We start from the raw sequence: 15,252 nt of genomic DNA on the forward strand, positions 1-15,252 counted from the left end.
CGAACTCTCTGGCCACCTTCCTTTCTACTAACGATCTTATCCAACACTGCACTGAACCAACCCACTCTATGGGTGCAATCCTGGACCTTGTTATTTCTAAAGCAGGCATGCTTTCTACCTCTTCCCCATTCCATGTAGATTGGTCTGACCACCACCTCATCCCATTCTCTCTTCAACTCTCACACTCTATAACTCTCGGCCAACCCAGGAGGGCCATCTCCTGGTTCCGTGATGCCAAAAATATTGATGTCGGTCCCCTCTGTGAATCAGCCTTGCTATCACTTCCAAGGCTAGACCCAAACATAGCTGTTGACGATCTCACCTCCCAATGCCTCACAGTTCTTGCAGCTGAAATTAATAACGTCGCTCCACTCAAAAGCAAAAGGATAAGGCCCACTCCCTCAGCACCTTGGTTCAACAAATCCCTTTATGAGGAAAGGAAGCAGCTAAGATTCCTGGAGAAGCAATGGAGGCAAGTGCCCTCCACAGACAATTTAGCCATGCTTCGCACAGCAAGATCCAGGTACCACAAGCATATCTTCCTTGAGAAAGCGGCGCACTTCAAAACCCTCCTTGACTCCGCCAAAAATAGACCTAAAAAACTATTCGAGCTCGTCAAGTCTCCGAGCTACTCTTCCCCTTCTTCCGAGGTGGAGGATCCTACTAAGAGAGCAGCGGATTTCGCTATTTTCTTCGATGAAAAAGTGAAATCACTTGTGGATCAGGTCGCGCATCCTACACCTCCAGAGGAGCGCAAATCCTTAGCCATCTGGCAGAGCTTTGACCAAGTGCATTCGCGAAACAAAGCCCTCCAACCATTCTCTTGACCCTATCCCCAGTGCCATTGCCTTGGACTTCTATACCCATTCCCTTTCCTATTGGGCCACTCTGATCAACCTCTCTCTCTGGCAAGGCTCCCTTCCTGTCCCCTTCAAAACTGGGCAGGTCACCCCTCTGCTTAAAAAGCCCACTGCTGATGCGAAGGACCTCAACAACTTCCGCCCCATCACTAACATTCCCTTCCTTGCGAAGATCACAGAAAGATGTGTAGCAAAACAACTCTCTCGTCATATCAAGGACAATGATCTTCTTGACAATTGTCAGTCTGGCTTCATGCAAAACTGCAGCACTGAAACAGCCCTACTGCAAGTGGTTGATGACGCGCTGAGGATTCGGGGGGGTCCTGTCTGCTAATTCTCCTGGACCTTTCTGCAGCCTTTGACACTGTCAATCACAACACCCTCCTCAATATCCTTCAACAGAGAATGGGCATGGAGGGCACTGTGCTTAAATGGTTTGCATCCTTCCTCTCTGACAGATCCCAAATGATCAAAATTGCGAACAGTCTTTCTTCTCCTGTGGCGGTAGGTCAGGGTGTTCCTCAAGGCTCTATACGTGCACCCACATTGTTCAATCTCTACTTAGAACCACTGGGAAACCTCCTAAGCAAATCCGGGATTCACTACCATCTCTATGCAGACGACTCAACTCTACCTCAAGGTTGCCTCCACCCATGATCTCTCCTTCCTAAGCTCTACTCTGGACTCCATCCAAAACTGGATGTCAACTCATCAACTGATTCTGAATCCTTCCAAAACTGAATTCCTCCTCTTCTCCTCCTCCTCACTCTCTCCCCCCCCCCCCGGTTCAATCATGGATGGATCAGCTGAATCTACTCAACACTAAACCCATCATTGTCGACAGCGCAAAATCCCTTGGAGTTATTCTAGACAAAAAACTCAATCTAACCCCCCACATCAATTCTATTGCAAAATCTGCTCGTTACCAACTGCGCCTTCTTTGGGGAATCAGACGCTTCTTCCCGGAACAGGACCTTATAACCCTGGTGCAATCGCTGGTCCTCTCCAGATTAGACTACTGCAATTCTCTTCTTACTGGCCTCCCCAAATCCCACCTGTCCCCACTTAAGTCTGTTTTCCATTCAGCAGCTCGCTTCATTTATGGGGCCAAAAGAAGCGATCATATCACACCGATGTTATCCACCCTTCGCTGGCTACCCTTCGAGGCTAGAGCTATCTACAAGACCGCTTGTATCACCCACAAAGCCTTGCACTCCTCCTCTCCTCGCTACCTGGCGAATAAACTGAAACTCTCTGGAGGCTCTAGACCATCACGCAATGCGGAGAATCTTCTACTTGAACCTCCCACTTTCAAGAAGGAGAGAACAATGGCCCAATCCTTTTTAGGCAACGCAGTGAGAATCTGGAACTCACTCCCGCCTCAGCTCCGGACCACTGCCTCCTCCCAGGCTTTCAAAAGGGACCTCAAAGTTCTCCTCCTCCAGAGACACCTCCAAAAGTGATTCACGTCCTCTTGGTATTTGGAGGAAGACTCCCCACTACTGATATTTTCCATGCCCATGGAAGTGCCTTCCCAGGGTATTCCTGGGGTTGGAGTGTCTGCCTCTTTGGAGTATTTTCTATGTACCTGTGTTCGGTGCCCTTGTAACATGCACACACCACTTTGCCCTTGTACCACACGGTTTGCTACCTCTCACATGTTTTTATCTTTGATACTTGCACAAGTGCCACCTTGCCTACATAACGCTTGTTTGTGTGCCTGAGTGTCTAGCACCTTTTGCAGTATTACACCTCAAATGATACTTTGTTCTCTCTTGTAACTGCACACTTGTCACTTTTTTCTTCCTGTGCACTTTTTATTACCTCATGTATTTTTGGCTGCTCACAATTCTCACTACCTCATGTATTCTGTGTGCTCACAACTGTCACTATTACCTTTACTACCTCATGTATTTTTGGTTGCTCACAATTTTTACTACCTCATGTATTCTGTTTGCTCACAATTGTCATTATTACCTTTACTACCTCATGTATTTTTGGTTGCTCACAATTTTTAATACCTCATGTATATTGTTTGATCACAAATGTCACTATTACTTTATGTAACGTAACGTATGCTTTTGTAATGTTTCTCATTATGTTCCATTTCTGTTCCTTTTGTGAAGCGCTCTGACACCTTCGGGTAAAGTCCGCGCTATATAAAAATGCATAAATAAATATCCTGGAGGACTGAAAGGAAAATGAAAAAGAAAAAGTAGTTCTCTGATGTGAGCTCCGGAAGGATACAAAGTCATCCAGTGAAAGGGGAGGTAACAGTTGTATGCCCTATTGGGGGACAAACACCAGAAGAGGGAAAGCAAGCCTAGAAGGCAAACAATTGAGAGTGAGAATAAAATATACCAATGGCAGTAACTGGGCGGGCTCAAAGCCCCCTGTAACTTTTCGATAAGAGGCACAAGAAGTTTTTCTATTTTTTTTTCTTTTTCTAAAATAGAACAGGCTGTCTGGTAAGGGAGACCTGGAGGCGCGCGCTGGGAGTCCACGCACGGTGGGCGGAGCCTTGCTAGCGATTCCACGAATCGTCCCACGTGCAACAAGGAAGTGCCAACGTCATTGGACGCCCTTTATTCAAACAACGCCCCTTCCACTGCCTGCGTGCCGCTGATCGCTTAGACAGTTGGACGTCGCCTCACCCAGCCTGCTTGTCTGCTCACATCTACCAATCACAATGAACCGAAATAAGTTTCCTCGACAATGTAGTCAGCCAATCAGGTATGCAGGCTCCGCCCTCTTCCTGACTGTGTCAACGGTGGTTGCTGTGCTACCTTGAGTTGGGCTTGGGTGGAGCCGTGCCGTGATTGGCCGAGCTGTTCCGGAATCGTTTCAGCCAATCGCCGGTTCCAACAGGTGTTGGAGGCGTGGCTCCAGCAGGGTGTGGCCCACCCGTAGACAGAGAAGCCGTGCGCGCGCGCGCCCTTAGCCCCGCGAGCTCCCGAGCGCGCGCCCGGTGCTGCCGTGACGCACCCGGGGCGTGGTTACCTGGCCGGGCTGCACCTGCTGCAGGACCCGGATGTTCATCCCCCGAGGAGACAACGAGCGTCAGCCTCTGAGACGCACCTGTCCGGGGACGCGCACTGCCCCGCCGGGACTCACCTGTCTCGAGCTGCCCTGCCCTGCACTCACCTCTGAGCGCTCACCTGTCCGGTGCTTCCCTCCTTGGACTCACCTGTCCATGAGTGACGTGTTCAGCTGCTGGAGCTGCCCTGCGCCTGAGCGCCTGTTGGCCCGGGGTCCCAGCATCGCCCCTCCCGTCAGACCTCCTCTGTGCAAGGGTCACCTGTGCCCGCCCTCCTTGTTACTCACCTGCCCGACTCTCCCAACTCAGGACTCACCTGTCTGACCCTCTGATTTAAGTGCTTAATTTGAGCAGGTGCTTTCCGGTGCTCAGCGCCGACACCTACTCCTCAGCACCGGTGCTTAAAGCACCAGTTAAGGACACACTCATTTGGAAGGCAGGGGATTTCCCACAGAATCTCAGGACTGCCCTCACCTGCCTGACCCCTGCCCAGGACTCACCTGCCCGACCCCTGCCCAGACCTCACCTGCCCGGCCCTCTAATCCCAGGACTCACCTGCCCGACGCCTGCCCAGGACTCACCTGCCCGACGCCTGCCCAGGACTCACCTGCCCGACGCCTGCCCAGGACTCACCTGCCCGACCCCTGCCCAGGACTCACCTGCTCGACCCCTGCCCAGGACTCACCTGCTCGACCCCTGCCCAGGACTCACCTGCCCGACCCCTGCCCAGGACTCACCTGCCCGACCCCTGCCCAGGACTCACCTGCCCGACCCCTGCCCAGGACTCACCTGCTCGACCCCTGCCCAGGACTCACCTGCTCGACCCCTGCCCAGGACTCACCTGCTCGACCCCTGCCCAGACCTCACCTGCCCGGCCCTCTAATCCCAGGACTCACCTGCCCGACCCCTGCCCAGGACTCACCTGCCCGACCCCTGCCCAGGACTCACCTGCTCGACCCCTGCCCAGGACTCACCTGCTCGACCCCTGCCCAGGACTCACCTGCTCGACCCCTGCCCAGACCTCACCTGCCCGGTCCTCTAATCCCAGGACTCACCAGCCCGCCCCCTGCCCAGACCTCACCTGCCCGGGACTCACCTGTCTGACCCTTACCTGCCCGGCCCAGTGTCCGCCCTCCTCCCCGATGGCCCAGACCCCGGTGGAGGTCCCCGATGACGTCGCCTTCCAGGACTTCCAGCAGCAGTGCGAGTCCGAGCAGGGCTGGGTCCCCAAGTACTCCAAGCGGGGGATGGTGGTCTGCGTGCAGCCCCCGTGCCCGGACAGCAGGGCCGAGGCCGTGCACAAGGTCAAGGTAAGCAGGGGGCGCGCCGGGATTCACCCGGGCGAGGGAGGGGTCTGACTGCGTGGGCCACCACTGAAAGGAGGGATGGAGAAGCACCGCTAACAAGTGACGAGAGGACATCAGCAGGAATGGAACTGCAGCTCTTTGGGATTTAAAGCGCGAACCCTTGTGGAAGGCGGCTGTGTTATCCCAGCGCTGGGGGGATCTAAGGAACCAGATGTTCACACCTCTGTTTGAGTGATAGGAGATGTGGTAGAGATGCTCACATTGGAACATGTGGAATCAGACTCGAAACCCGGCCTCTACTCAGCATCCTGTGATTCGGGGCGAATGCCTTAATCTTCCTGTCCCAGAAAATAACCCTTTAAGAAAGTCTGTCTTTGTTGCCAAGCTTCCCAGGTCACACTTCCTATTAAACGCCGCTACAAAAGCGCAGGAGGGTGCAATATGTTTTTTTTTATATCATCCGATATATTGCATCACCAGAGGGCTGGAGAAAAACACACTACGAAAGATACCGCAGGCGCCAGAATGAACCAGATCCATGCTAATCGGGGCCGTAGTTCATTTGGGTGCAGTTTGGATCCGTCCCGGTGGGGAGTTGGTTTGTGTTCCTTGTTGTAAGCCAGCTGCGGCAAATCTCCACCCTTCGTGTTGCTACCCCGGTTTGTGTAGAGGCTGTTCTGAAATTGCACCCTGAAAAGTATTTATTTGTTCAGAAGTAGTTGGAAGTGCCTCTGGAGGGTTTCCTGTATTGCAAAGGAACCTTTGAATTTGATATGCCACAATGACGTATCAAATTCAAAGGTTCCTGTTACCTTAAGTCTACCCTGGTTGAAAGTCTAAGGACGTCGTTGTTTGACTTTCACCTACTGCAGATTGTAGGTGGATTTAGTTAAGCCTGTCGCTTGGGGTTTGTGCTTTGAGACCGAGAGGTCAGTGTTTGGGAAAACTGAAGTGTACAGTCATAATCATTTTTTGATCTCTCAGCCACTTCCCTGTCTGTACCATTTCAGTTTTGTTTGCATTTCTTAAAGACCCTTATGACAAGCGCTAAAGTGATTTTTTTGTTTTTTTTGTTTGTTGCCTTCTGCGGGCTATGTTTCTTGTATATGTCAGAGGCAGCCACGGCTTGACTTATAATAACAAACGGAAATATTGAAAATGTATCCTGTGAATATTGTTAGAAAAGTAGAGACAGGCCGGGCCAGGACTTAATCTCAGGAGTTCTTATAGTTTAAAACTGCTCGTAATAGTACAATTGAAGGTGGGTGGGTGTGTGTGTGTGTGTGGGTGGGGGGGGGGGTAAGGAGGGATGAGAGTTGGTAAAGTCATGACCGAATCAAGCTGGATGACAAACGTGAGACCTGTATGTCACCCAGGATCGGGTATTCGAAGCAGGTTCATTTTAAGAATGTTGGGGGGCCCTGGGCCTGACGTAGTCTATGCGCCCCTGTTTGGAACAGCCTTGAGTTTACAATCTTAAGTGTCTGCTCTTTCGCCCCTCTGTGGCCAGATCACGGACAGCCCACAGCCACACTCTTCCAAATTCAATATGTGTTTACATCTGTTTTTCAGGGATACTAGTGTGTTTTCAACATTGTAAAACAGCCTCAGCTAACTAATTTTACTGCAAATAATCCGTGACCCTCTCCCATTTCTCATATGTGAGGTCCTACCTTGATCTAAAAAAGTTTTTTTTTTCATCCATGTTGCATGAAACCTAAACACACGTGTCTGCAAAATATCTTCAATAGACTCTAACTTCATCCACATTTAAAACAAATTAAAGGAAAACGCTATTTAAAACAATCTGTTTCAAAATTATTGAAGGTCATCAGAGTAAGACTGCAGAACAGAGCGTGATCTATCAGAGGGGCCCCCGGCCCAATTTGCTCATGCCCAAACGTCTCTGAATCACGGCAAGAGCGGTCTGGTCAGGAGTGGCTGACCACGGCTATGAATGGGACAGCAGGACAGGCATGCCACCACGCAGATTCTCCAGTTGGGCTCTTTATTATTATTATTAGGGATATTTGTAAAGCGCATGGTTACGCAGAAAGCGTGTCCCCGCGCTGGAACTGGGTCTTAGAGACAGAAGGGGGGGGAAGCCTAATTAACGCTGAAAGAGATGCGTTTTAAGTTTCTTTCGGAAACTTGATTCTGAGGGGTCCAGGCGAAGGTTGAGAGGTAAGTCATTCCAGCTTTTCGCCACCAGGTAGCGGAAGGACCTCCCTCCCATGCGAGTCCTGCTAACCCTAGGGACTTTTAACAGGCCTCCGTGAGAGGAGCGCAAGGCGCGTGATGGTGCATACCTGGTGATAAGGTTATGGAGTGGGGCTGGCGCCTTTCCAGCAAGAATGCGATGGCAAGTGCATAGGGCCTTGAATGCGATTCTGCTTTTTACTGGCAGCCAGTGAAGGGTCTGAAGGGCAGCTTTGGAGTTGGATCTTTTGGGGAGATTAAGGATAAGGCGGGCTGCCGCATTCTGTAACACCTGAAGGCGGTTAGTTGCCTTACAGGTTGCTCCCAGATACAGTAGGTTTCCGTAGTCCAACCGTGATGTGACGAGTGCATGCACCAGCGTTCTACGGGCGGACGTAGGCAGGAGAACAAGGACCTTCCGCAAGCTTTTCAAAATACTGAAGCAGACACCCGCCACCCGGTCTATCTGGGGTCCAAAGGAAAGGTCCGCGTCGAGCCAGATGCCTAGGTTTTTGACTTCCTGTTGGGGCGTTGGGGCTTCTCCTAGGCATGGTGGCCACCACGCCGATGACCAAGCAGACGGATTCTTCCCTACTACGAGCACCTCGGTCTTGCTGCCGTTAAGTTTGAGGCAATTGGTGGACATTCAGGTTGCTAGTTCTTGCATGCAGATTCTGAAGCTGTCCATAGCAAGGGCGGGTGCACGCGAGAGGGAGATCACCAGCTGCGTGTCATCGGCGTAGGACACAATTTGCAGCCCATGCCCTGCAGCAATGGAGGCCACTGGGGAGACATAGAGATTAAAAAGAGTAGGGCTCAGGGACGATCCCTGGGGAACTCCCTGGCCCAAATCTATGTCCCTAGAATAGTGGTCGCCCTGGCGGACCTGAAAGCTCCTCCCAGTCAGGTAGGATTGGATCCATTGGAGTGCAGCTCCTGATATTCCTCCATTATTCAGACACTGTAGCAAGGTGGTGTGGGCTACAGTGTCGAATGCTGCACTCAGATCCAATAGGATGAGGGCCATAGTATGACCCTCATCCGCCCCCTGGCGTAGGGACTCCACCGCTGTCAGGAGCGCAGATTCTGTGGAGTGGCGGGGACGGAAACCAAATTGGGTGTCGTGAAGTAAGGCAGCCTTATCCACGAAATCCATAAGTTGCCGATTGACCGTTTTTTCTGCCACTTTGGCCAGGTAGGGTAGAAGGGAGATGGGTCTAAGATTATCTAGTTTGTCAAAACTGACGTTCGGTTTCTTTCTAAGGGGTAAGACCACCGCTTTTTTCCAGTCGTTGGGCACGGTCTTGGTGCTGAAAGATGTGTCTAGTAGATGTCTTATGTAGGGTTCCAGTACCACTAAACTATCTGTTAGGCGTTTGGGTGTAGTGGGGTCGCGTGGAGAACCCGACTTCACAGATCTGCAGATTTTTAGAAGTTCGTCTGAGGGTGGGGTGACAAAGTTGGTCAGTCTTTGTCTATCCCCCCATGTCCTAGGGCTTTCAGCAAATTCTAGCCCGTTAATGGGTTGAGTTGGGAAAGCCGAATACATTTTTGTTATTTTTTCAGAGAAGAAATCTGCGATCTGATCGCAGGATTCAGGTGAGCAGTCTGCTGGGGTAATTGCAGGTTTTCCGCTTGAAAGAGTTTTGTAGATCAGAAAAAGCTCCTTCATAGAGTTACCAGCTTCGCTGATTCTCGCTGTATAGTAGGTTGACTTGGACTTTCTGATTAGTCCATGGTAGAGGCGCCTCACACTCGGGTAGGTGTCCCTGGTTTCTTTAGAGGGTGCCCCCCGCCAGTGTCTTTCTGCTCTTTTCAGTGCGGCTTTCCTGACTCGCAGTTCGTCATTGAACCAGGGGGCTGTTTTTTGAACACGGCTGCCTGTTTTGGCTTTTGAGAGGGGAGCGGTGGAGCCAAGAGCCTCATGAATGCGCTTGCAAAGATTGGTGTTAGCCGTGTCGGCATCATTCCCTCCGGGGTTTCCCCCTTTAGTTAGTGCCTCGCAAAATTTGGATTGGGAGAAGGTGGCCCATCTCCTCCTAAGGTGGTAAAGTGCCACTGGTGGCGGAGTTTTTCTTCCAGGAATACGTATGGAAAAAGGTACTAAATGGTGGTCGGACCAGGGGATCGGGATAGGGGTTGAAGCTTCTATTTCATTCCAATTAACAAATATAGGGTCGAGCAGATGTCCTAATTGGTGAGTAGGGCCCTTAACAATTTGGCTCAGTTGAAGGGCTCCTAATGCCTGACAGAAGTTATTGCTGACGCTATCAGAGGGATCATTGAGATGTAGGTTGAGGTCTCCGAGTACCAGAAATTTTTCTTTGCATAGTGCCGTCTCTATGATACCCTCGACCAGGCTCTCTTCGAACCTGGCCAAAGGTCCCGGGGGTCTGTAAATTAGCACGCCCTTCAGTGTGCAACCTTTATTCACTTTGATGGTGAAGCTCCCTGCTTCACTATCTAGGATGGGGGAGTGATCTAGTTGGCAGCGTAGATTTTCTTGGGCTATGATTGCAATTCCACCTCCTCTTCCTTTGGGTCTATCCTGTCTGTGCATAGTATAACCCTCTGGGAGTGCCTCAAGGGCATCCGGAGTGGAACCTTCGTCAAGCCAGGTCTCAGTTAAAAACATATGGTCCCACCGTTTCTCTGTGAGTAGATCATGTAGATCTAACTTATGTTTCCGTAACGAGCGCACGTTGAGTAATCCGCATTGCAAGATATGGTCTGTAGTGGCTGTGTTCGCGTCAGGATCAGGGTCATAGGAGAAGTGACAGTTTTCGCAGCCTATCTTGTCCTCCACTCGTAAGGTGTGTGTGCAGGATATGGCCGTGTTGTGGCTGAATTTTGTCAGTTCCTTTTTGCTCCAACGGATGTGGGTCTCCTGCGGAGCATAAGGTATGGCCCTGGACCGCGTACGATCGAGGACGGGCGCAGACGGGCTTGCCTTTGGCGCGCCTTCGGCGCGCCCGCTGCGCGTACGTGGAGGGCACATTTCTAGTGGAGTAGAAGGGGGCGTGGCCTGCGTCGGTGGGCGTGGCTTGTGCTCGCTCCAGTTATGGCGGCAAGAACTTCGACCCGCCGCAGCCCTGAAATCGGCAGCGCGGGGGTTCTCAACAGGTGAGGTGGGGGAGTGCTCTGGGGTAATGTGCTACAGTTTCCAAGTACAATTTTGTATTAAAAAAGTCTTAAAACACAGCGTGCAACAATTATACCAATATGCAATTTTAAAAGTACATCTTTAAAATCAGGTGAAAAAATGCTCCCTTTCCCGGCTATCTCGCCTCAGGAGTGATAAGTCTCTGTTTGTGGCTTGTAATCAGCTTGTTTTTAAGGTTTTGCGGAGGGGGCGTGGCCTGCGTCGGTGGGCGTGGCTTGTGCTCGCTCCAGTTATGGCGGCAAGAACTTCGACCCGCCGCAGCCCTGAAATCGGCAGCGCGGGGGTTCTCAACAGGTGAGGTGGGAGGAGTGCTCTGGGGTAATGTGCTACAGTTTCCAAGTACAATTTTGTATTAAAAAAGTCTTAAAACACAGCGTGCAACAATTATACCAAAATGCAATTTAAAAGTACATCTTTAAAATCAGGTGAAAAAAATGCTCCCTCTCCTGGCTATCTCGCCTCAGGAGTGATAAGTCTCTTGGCCTGCGCCACCCCCCCCCCCCCCCCCCCCCCCGAAATTATTTCCTTCACATTCCTGCACAGATACTAAATCGATTTATTTAGCGATACAATGGTATCGCTAAACAAATCAATGTATTTAAGTCTGGGCTGTGTGCTCCAGGCTGCCTGCCCCGCTCTGAAGCAGGAGACTGAAGGCAGGCAGTAAATCAACTTTCTGAACTGGGAAGTGCTATGTAATGTAAGTAGCACTTTTATAGCGCGGCTGCCACCCAACAGGTATCCTGGCGCTGAGATTACCACTAACAGACACTGTGCGTAACTGAAGATCTAATCGGGGGTCTGGGAGTTAGTTTCTCGGAAAAAGTCTGTTTTTCAGATTTTTCTGAAACCTCAGTAAAGTATTACTTTGTCTAATCTCGATAGGCAATGAGTTCTAAAGTCTGGATGCGACCAGACTGAAGGATCTGCCTCCTAACCGGACCTTGTTAAAATGTGGAGTACATATCCGATCAGCTGAGGAAGAGCGGAGGTTTCTAGCTGGAGAGTACCAGAGGAATTTCCTCTGCAAAGGCTTGGGCCCCATTTTGTGAGCTGCCCTATAGACAATGTAGAGTGCCTTAAACTGGACTCTCTGTGCCATAGGCAGCCAATGGAGATCCTTTAAGGCAAGTGAAGCAGAAGCTCTGCGTTGTCTATTTAATGCAAGCTTAGCTGCTATGCAACAGTGTGCCCTACGCAGGGCTTACTGTTCTAAAACCCTTCATAATGAATCATTGCCGTTGTAGTCTTTTTGCAGTTTCTATAGGCCAGTGACTGTCAGCATCATGGTTTGGGGTGCTGAAGTCTCTTTCCCTGCGTGAGAGCAGCCGTTGATCACTCGCAGGCATAGATCCCACACTTTCCCATTCGTTTCGCATAGGAGTGGATGCAAGCATCGTGCACGTATACTTTGGTGCCTTTTCCTCTATAATGGTAAGTGTTTGAATGCTAATCTGTTATGTATTTTGTTCTGAGACCCCTTGCCACGGTAACCTTCCCCTCTGACACCCCAGGCCCTGACGGCTTGTCCCTTGCTCCATTTGAAGTGCAGCTGCAGCACTTGCCCCCCGTGAAATAGATGCAAAGGACGAGCAGGCCAGTGTTCCTATTCCCTTGTGAAGTTGATTGAAATATCTGAGTCTACTAAAAAGGCAAGATATGTGCTTGTCTGCTGTTCTCAACAGTGAATAAGTCCATCCACACCAATTTAGCCCATATTCAACACGATAAATGCTCCAGACTGCAAGTTATGCATGCTCGCTTGCTGCGTGCCCTGTCCCAGTGGGCACCTGTTTAAAGTTCAAACATAGGCTGGGGCAAGCTGCACAGCATGGATTACTTGAATGAAAACTAACATGTCAGTCATTTTTAGGTTACGACCTGGCGAGGGGCACGCAGTGCCCCTCCCAGATCGAAAACTTTTGTCTTCAGTAGGGATGTTTGGTCCGCCTCTGTTTACAATTGGCTAGCTCCATAAATGGAGACTAGCCATTGGGAGACAGAGGCTGTCAATCACGCTTTCTGGCGAAAACGCGATTCGGGGGCGTTTCTGGGTCTTTTTTTAAGTCCCGCCCCCAACACCCTCCCTCTCGCCATCCCGTTGTCGTGCCTTCTTGAAGTTCTCCCTCCCGCCCGCCCTCTGTCTGTGCCTCCTCCCTCTTGCCCGCCCACTGTGTCGCCCCCAAATCCGAAAAAAAGTGGAGCTTTTATCCGCCATTTTGCAGCTCGCTTCCCGACATCGGTCGTCTCATCCTGCCTCCCCGAGGTCAATGGCGGCAGATAGCGGCATTGTTACAGTGGTTGTGGCTCCCGAGCGAGTGGCCACCTCGCTTTACAGTTTAATTGCAGCCGGTGCCCACCCGGCATTTGCCCCGCAAAGTGTGCGAAATTGTCCCCGCTGCCGCCCGGCCGCGACCAGGAAGTCAGGCAGGCCGGGGGCGGGACTGCGGGACACCCCGTGAACTCATTTCCCGGGCCGCGCTCTCATTGGCTGCCGGCCCGGGATTCCCTAGTGACGTCACTCCCCGGGCCGCGCTGGGATTGGCTGCCGGCCCGAGGAGATTGCGAGGCGCCGCCTGAGGAGAGGAGCCGGCAGAGAAGATGGCCGGATGCTGCCCGGGGCTCCCGTGAGCTGCTGGGAGCCCCGGTGGTCCAGCGGGGAGCAGGAGTCCCCGAGAGGACCCCGCCGCTGGAGCCGCCGCCTGGGAGAGAGCCGCCGCCGGGAGCTGGCAGACCACGTTTGTGGTATTCGGTGTAAGCTGCTTTGTTGAAAGATTAATGTTCTTGCATCAGCCTGCACACGTGTTTACAGCATCGCACTTTTCAGTGCCATCCTTTCCGTTTTCTTGAAGCCATTGCTCATCTGCTAGAACCAAGGTAATTGGCATTGAAGCTAGCATACTCCGAGTTTATTTCCTGTGTAAATATTGAATACGATTTCTCAGTCGGCTATAAAGATTTTAATTCCTGATCAGGTGACTGTTAAATGTAGAGCCTCCACCCTGAAAATGTAGAGCCTCCACCCAATATTCGCTCCATTATGGTAATTTGCTTGCCCTTGTGAGCTGCTTCCTAGTTGCTTTCCTTTTTTGAACTTCAAGAATAGACGTCTAGATACAGTAAACATGCTTCTTGAGGTCCTCTTTTTGTAATATTCTGTGATTTATTGTATTGAAATTGCATTTATATAGCGCTTACTACCCCTGACGAGGAGTTGAAGCGCTTTTTCAGTGAGTCACACGCTACTCCGGGAACCATCTTCCAAAAATGAAGTGCTTAGAAACAGGCGCTTTATTGAAAGACAAAGTCTAAAACACGAGTTGCTTCACAGAGACCAGCGTGGTGGTGAGTGTTGTCTGGTTAAGGTTATATTATAAAAACCTTGAGGTGAAGAGTTGGGAAGCGGGTCAGGGTCAGTTAATTTTTACTCATATTTGTCCAGAATCACACGTTTTTTTGGTGAACTGTCGCAGTCGAGATCAGCGTCCATGTCTCCAGACTGCAGTGTCCAACTTCGCCGCTAGAGCGCATTTTAACCCTCTATGTAAAAGGCCATACACGCTGTATAGTTTACGTTTACGGCCTGAGCACAAACACCGAGCCTCGGTCTGATTCAGCGGGCCTTGGCTTCCTGGTGGGAGGGGTGACTTGTTTTATCATATTTACACAGGTTAAAACTGTCCTGGCAAAGGTTTCACGTCATTAGTGACAGTTTAACTACCAATTCAGCAATAAGCAACAGAAAGGTGACCAGTCAACCCCTGCAGAGGGCTTTCCACTGCGCAACAGTGCGTTTTACAGTGTTTTTAGTTACTTTTGAACTTTTGGAGCTAGATACATTATTTTTGTTAAAATCTGCAGATTATGCATCAGATGATGGATTATGTGGCAAATTCATAATCATGAAAGTATAAATGCTGGTAATGGCGTTTTAAAACAGTAACCTAGCTGGAAGGCTAATTGGCTCTGTTTATACTAGAAAGGGGTCTTCTGGTGTGTTTTCTTGCATACTTTCTACAGGTAATGCAGTTGGCATCCATTTTGCTATCCATGGAATTATAAAAAGCCGATTAATCCCTGCTTGAAACCTACATCTTTACTCCGAGCAGCCTCCAACCTTTATTGAGGGTTTTCTGGTTCATTCCATTTTCTTAATGTGCTCTTCTTTTAAAGCGCCCACATGCTGCCAGCAGGTGCTTAAAATCCGTGCTGTTGAAAATCTGAATGAATGCACATACAGTTCACAGGAAACAACATGGGAGCACATTTAACATGGCCCAACTCCCAGGTCCATGTTTGAAACTGAAAGCAGATAAAATGCAACTGTGGAGAAGACCTGCAGCTCCCCTTCCACCATCTCACTGGAAGCAGATAGGTAGCTGACACAAATATTTGGGAATTAAATGAGAGTTGCAAACGAGAAGACTGCAAGAGTTAACCGCATGATCCTGACGTGTTGTGACCAGTGGTCCTAATGATGAAATTAGGGTAGGGCCCACACATATTTCATTCTCCCGATCTTAAGAAGCACCGGTCTAATTGAGTCCAATTAAAGCATGGGTACTGGAAAACATATTCCCAGGGGCCAAAACAATAGTCTGTGGTGTGACCGAGGGCCGGTGAATGGATGCAGGGGTTGGAAGTTGGGTGTAAGGGAAGTGAAGCAGGTACATGGTGTGCACAGTG

The 15,252-nt window shown here is 50.5% G+C and overlaps 1 protein-coding gene across 1 annotated transcript in view; it reads left to right on the forward strand.

The window, feature by feature from the left end:
* Positions 1–3,786: 3,786 nt before the first annotated feature.
* Positions 3,787–15,252, forward strand: part of LOC144752212 (START domain-containing protein 10-like) — a 145,823-nt gene continuing 134,357 nt past the window's right edge. The window contains exon 1 of the mRNA XM_078640174.1: positions 3,787–5,207. Coding sequence (XP_078496300.1) covers positions 5,040–5,207 — 168 coding nt within the window. The 5' untranslated portion in view covers positions 3,787–5,039. The remainder of the gene's footprint in view (positions 5,208–15,252) is intronic.

The sequence above is a fragment of the Lissotriton helveticus genome, chromosome 4_2 (assembly GCF_964261635.1).
Source record: "Lissotriton helveticus chromosome 4_2, aLisHel1.1, whole genome shotgun sequence".
NCBI classification, from domain to species: domain Eukaryota; kingdom Metazoa; phylum Chordata; class Amphibia; order Caudata; family Salamandridae; genus Lissotriton; species Lissotriton helveticus.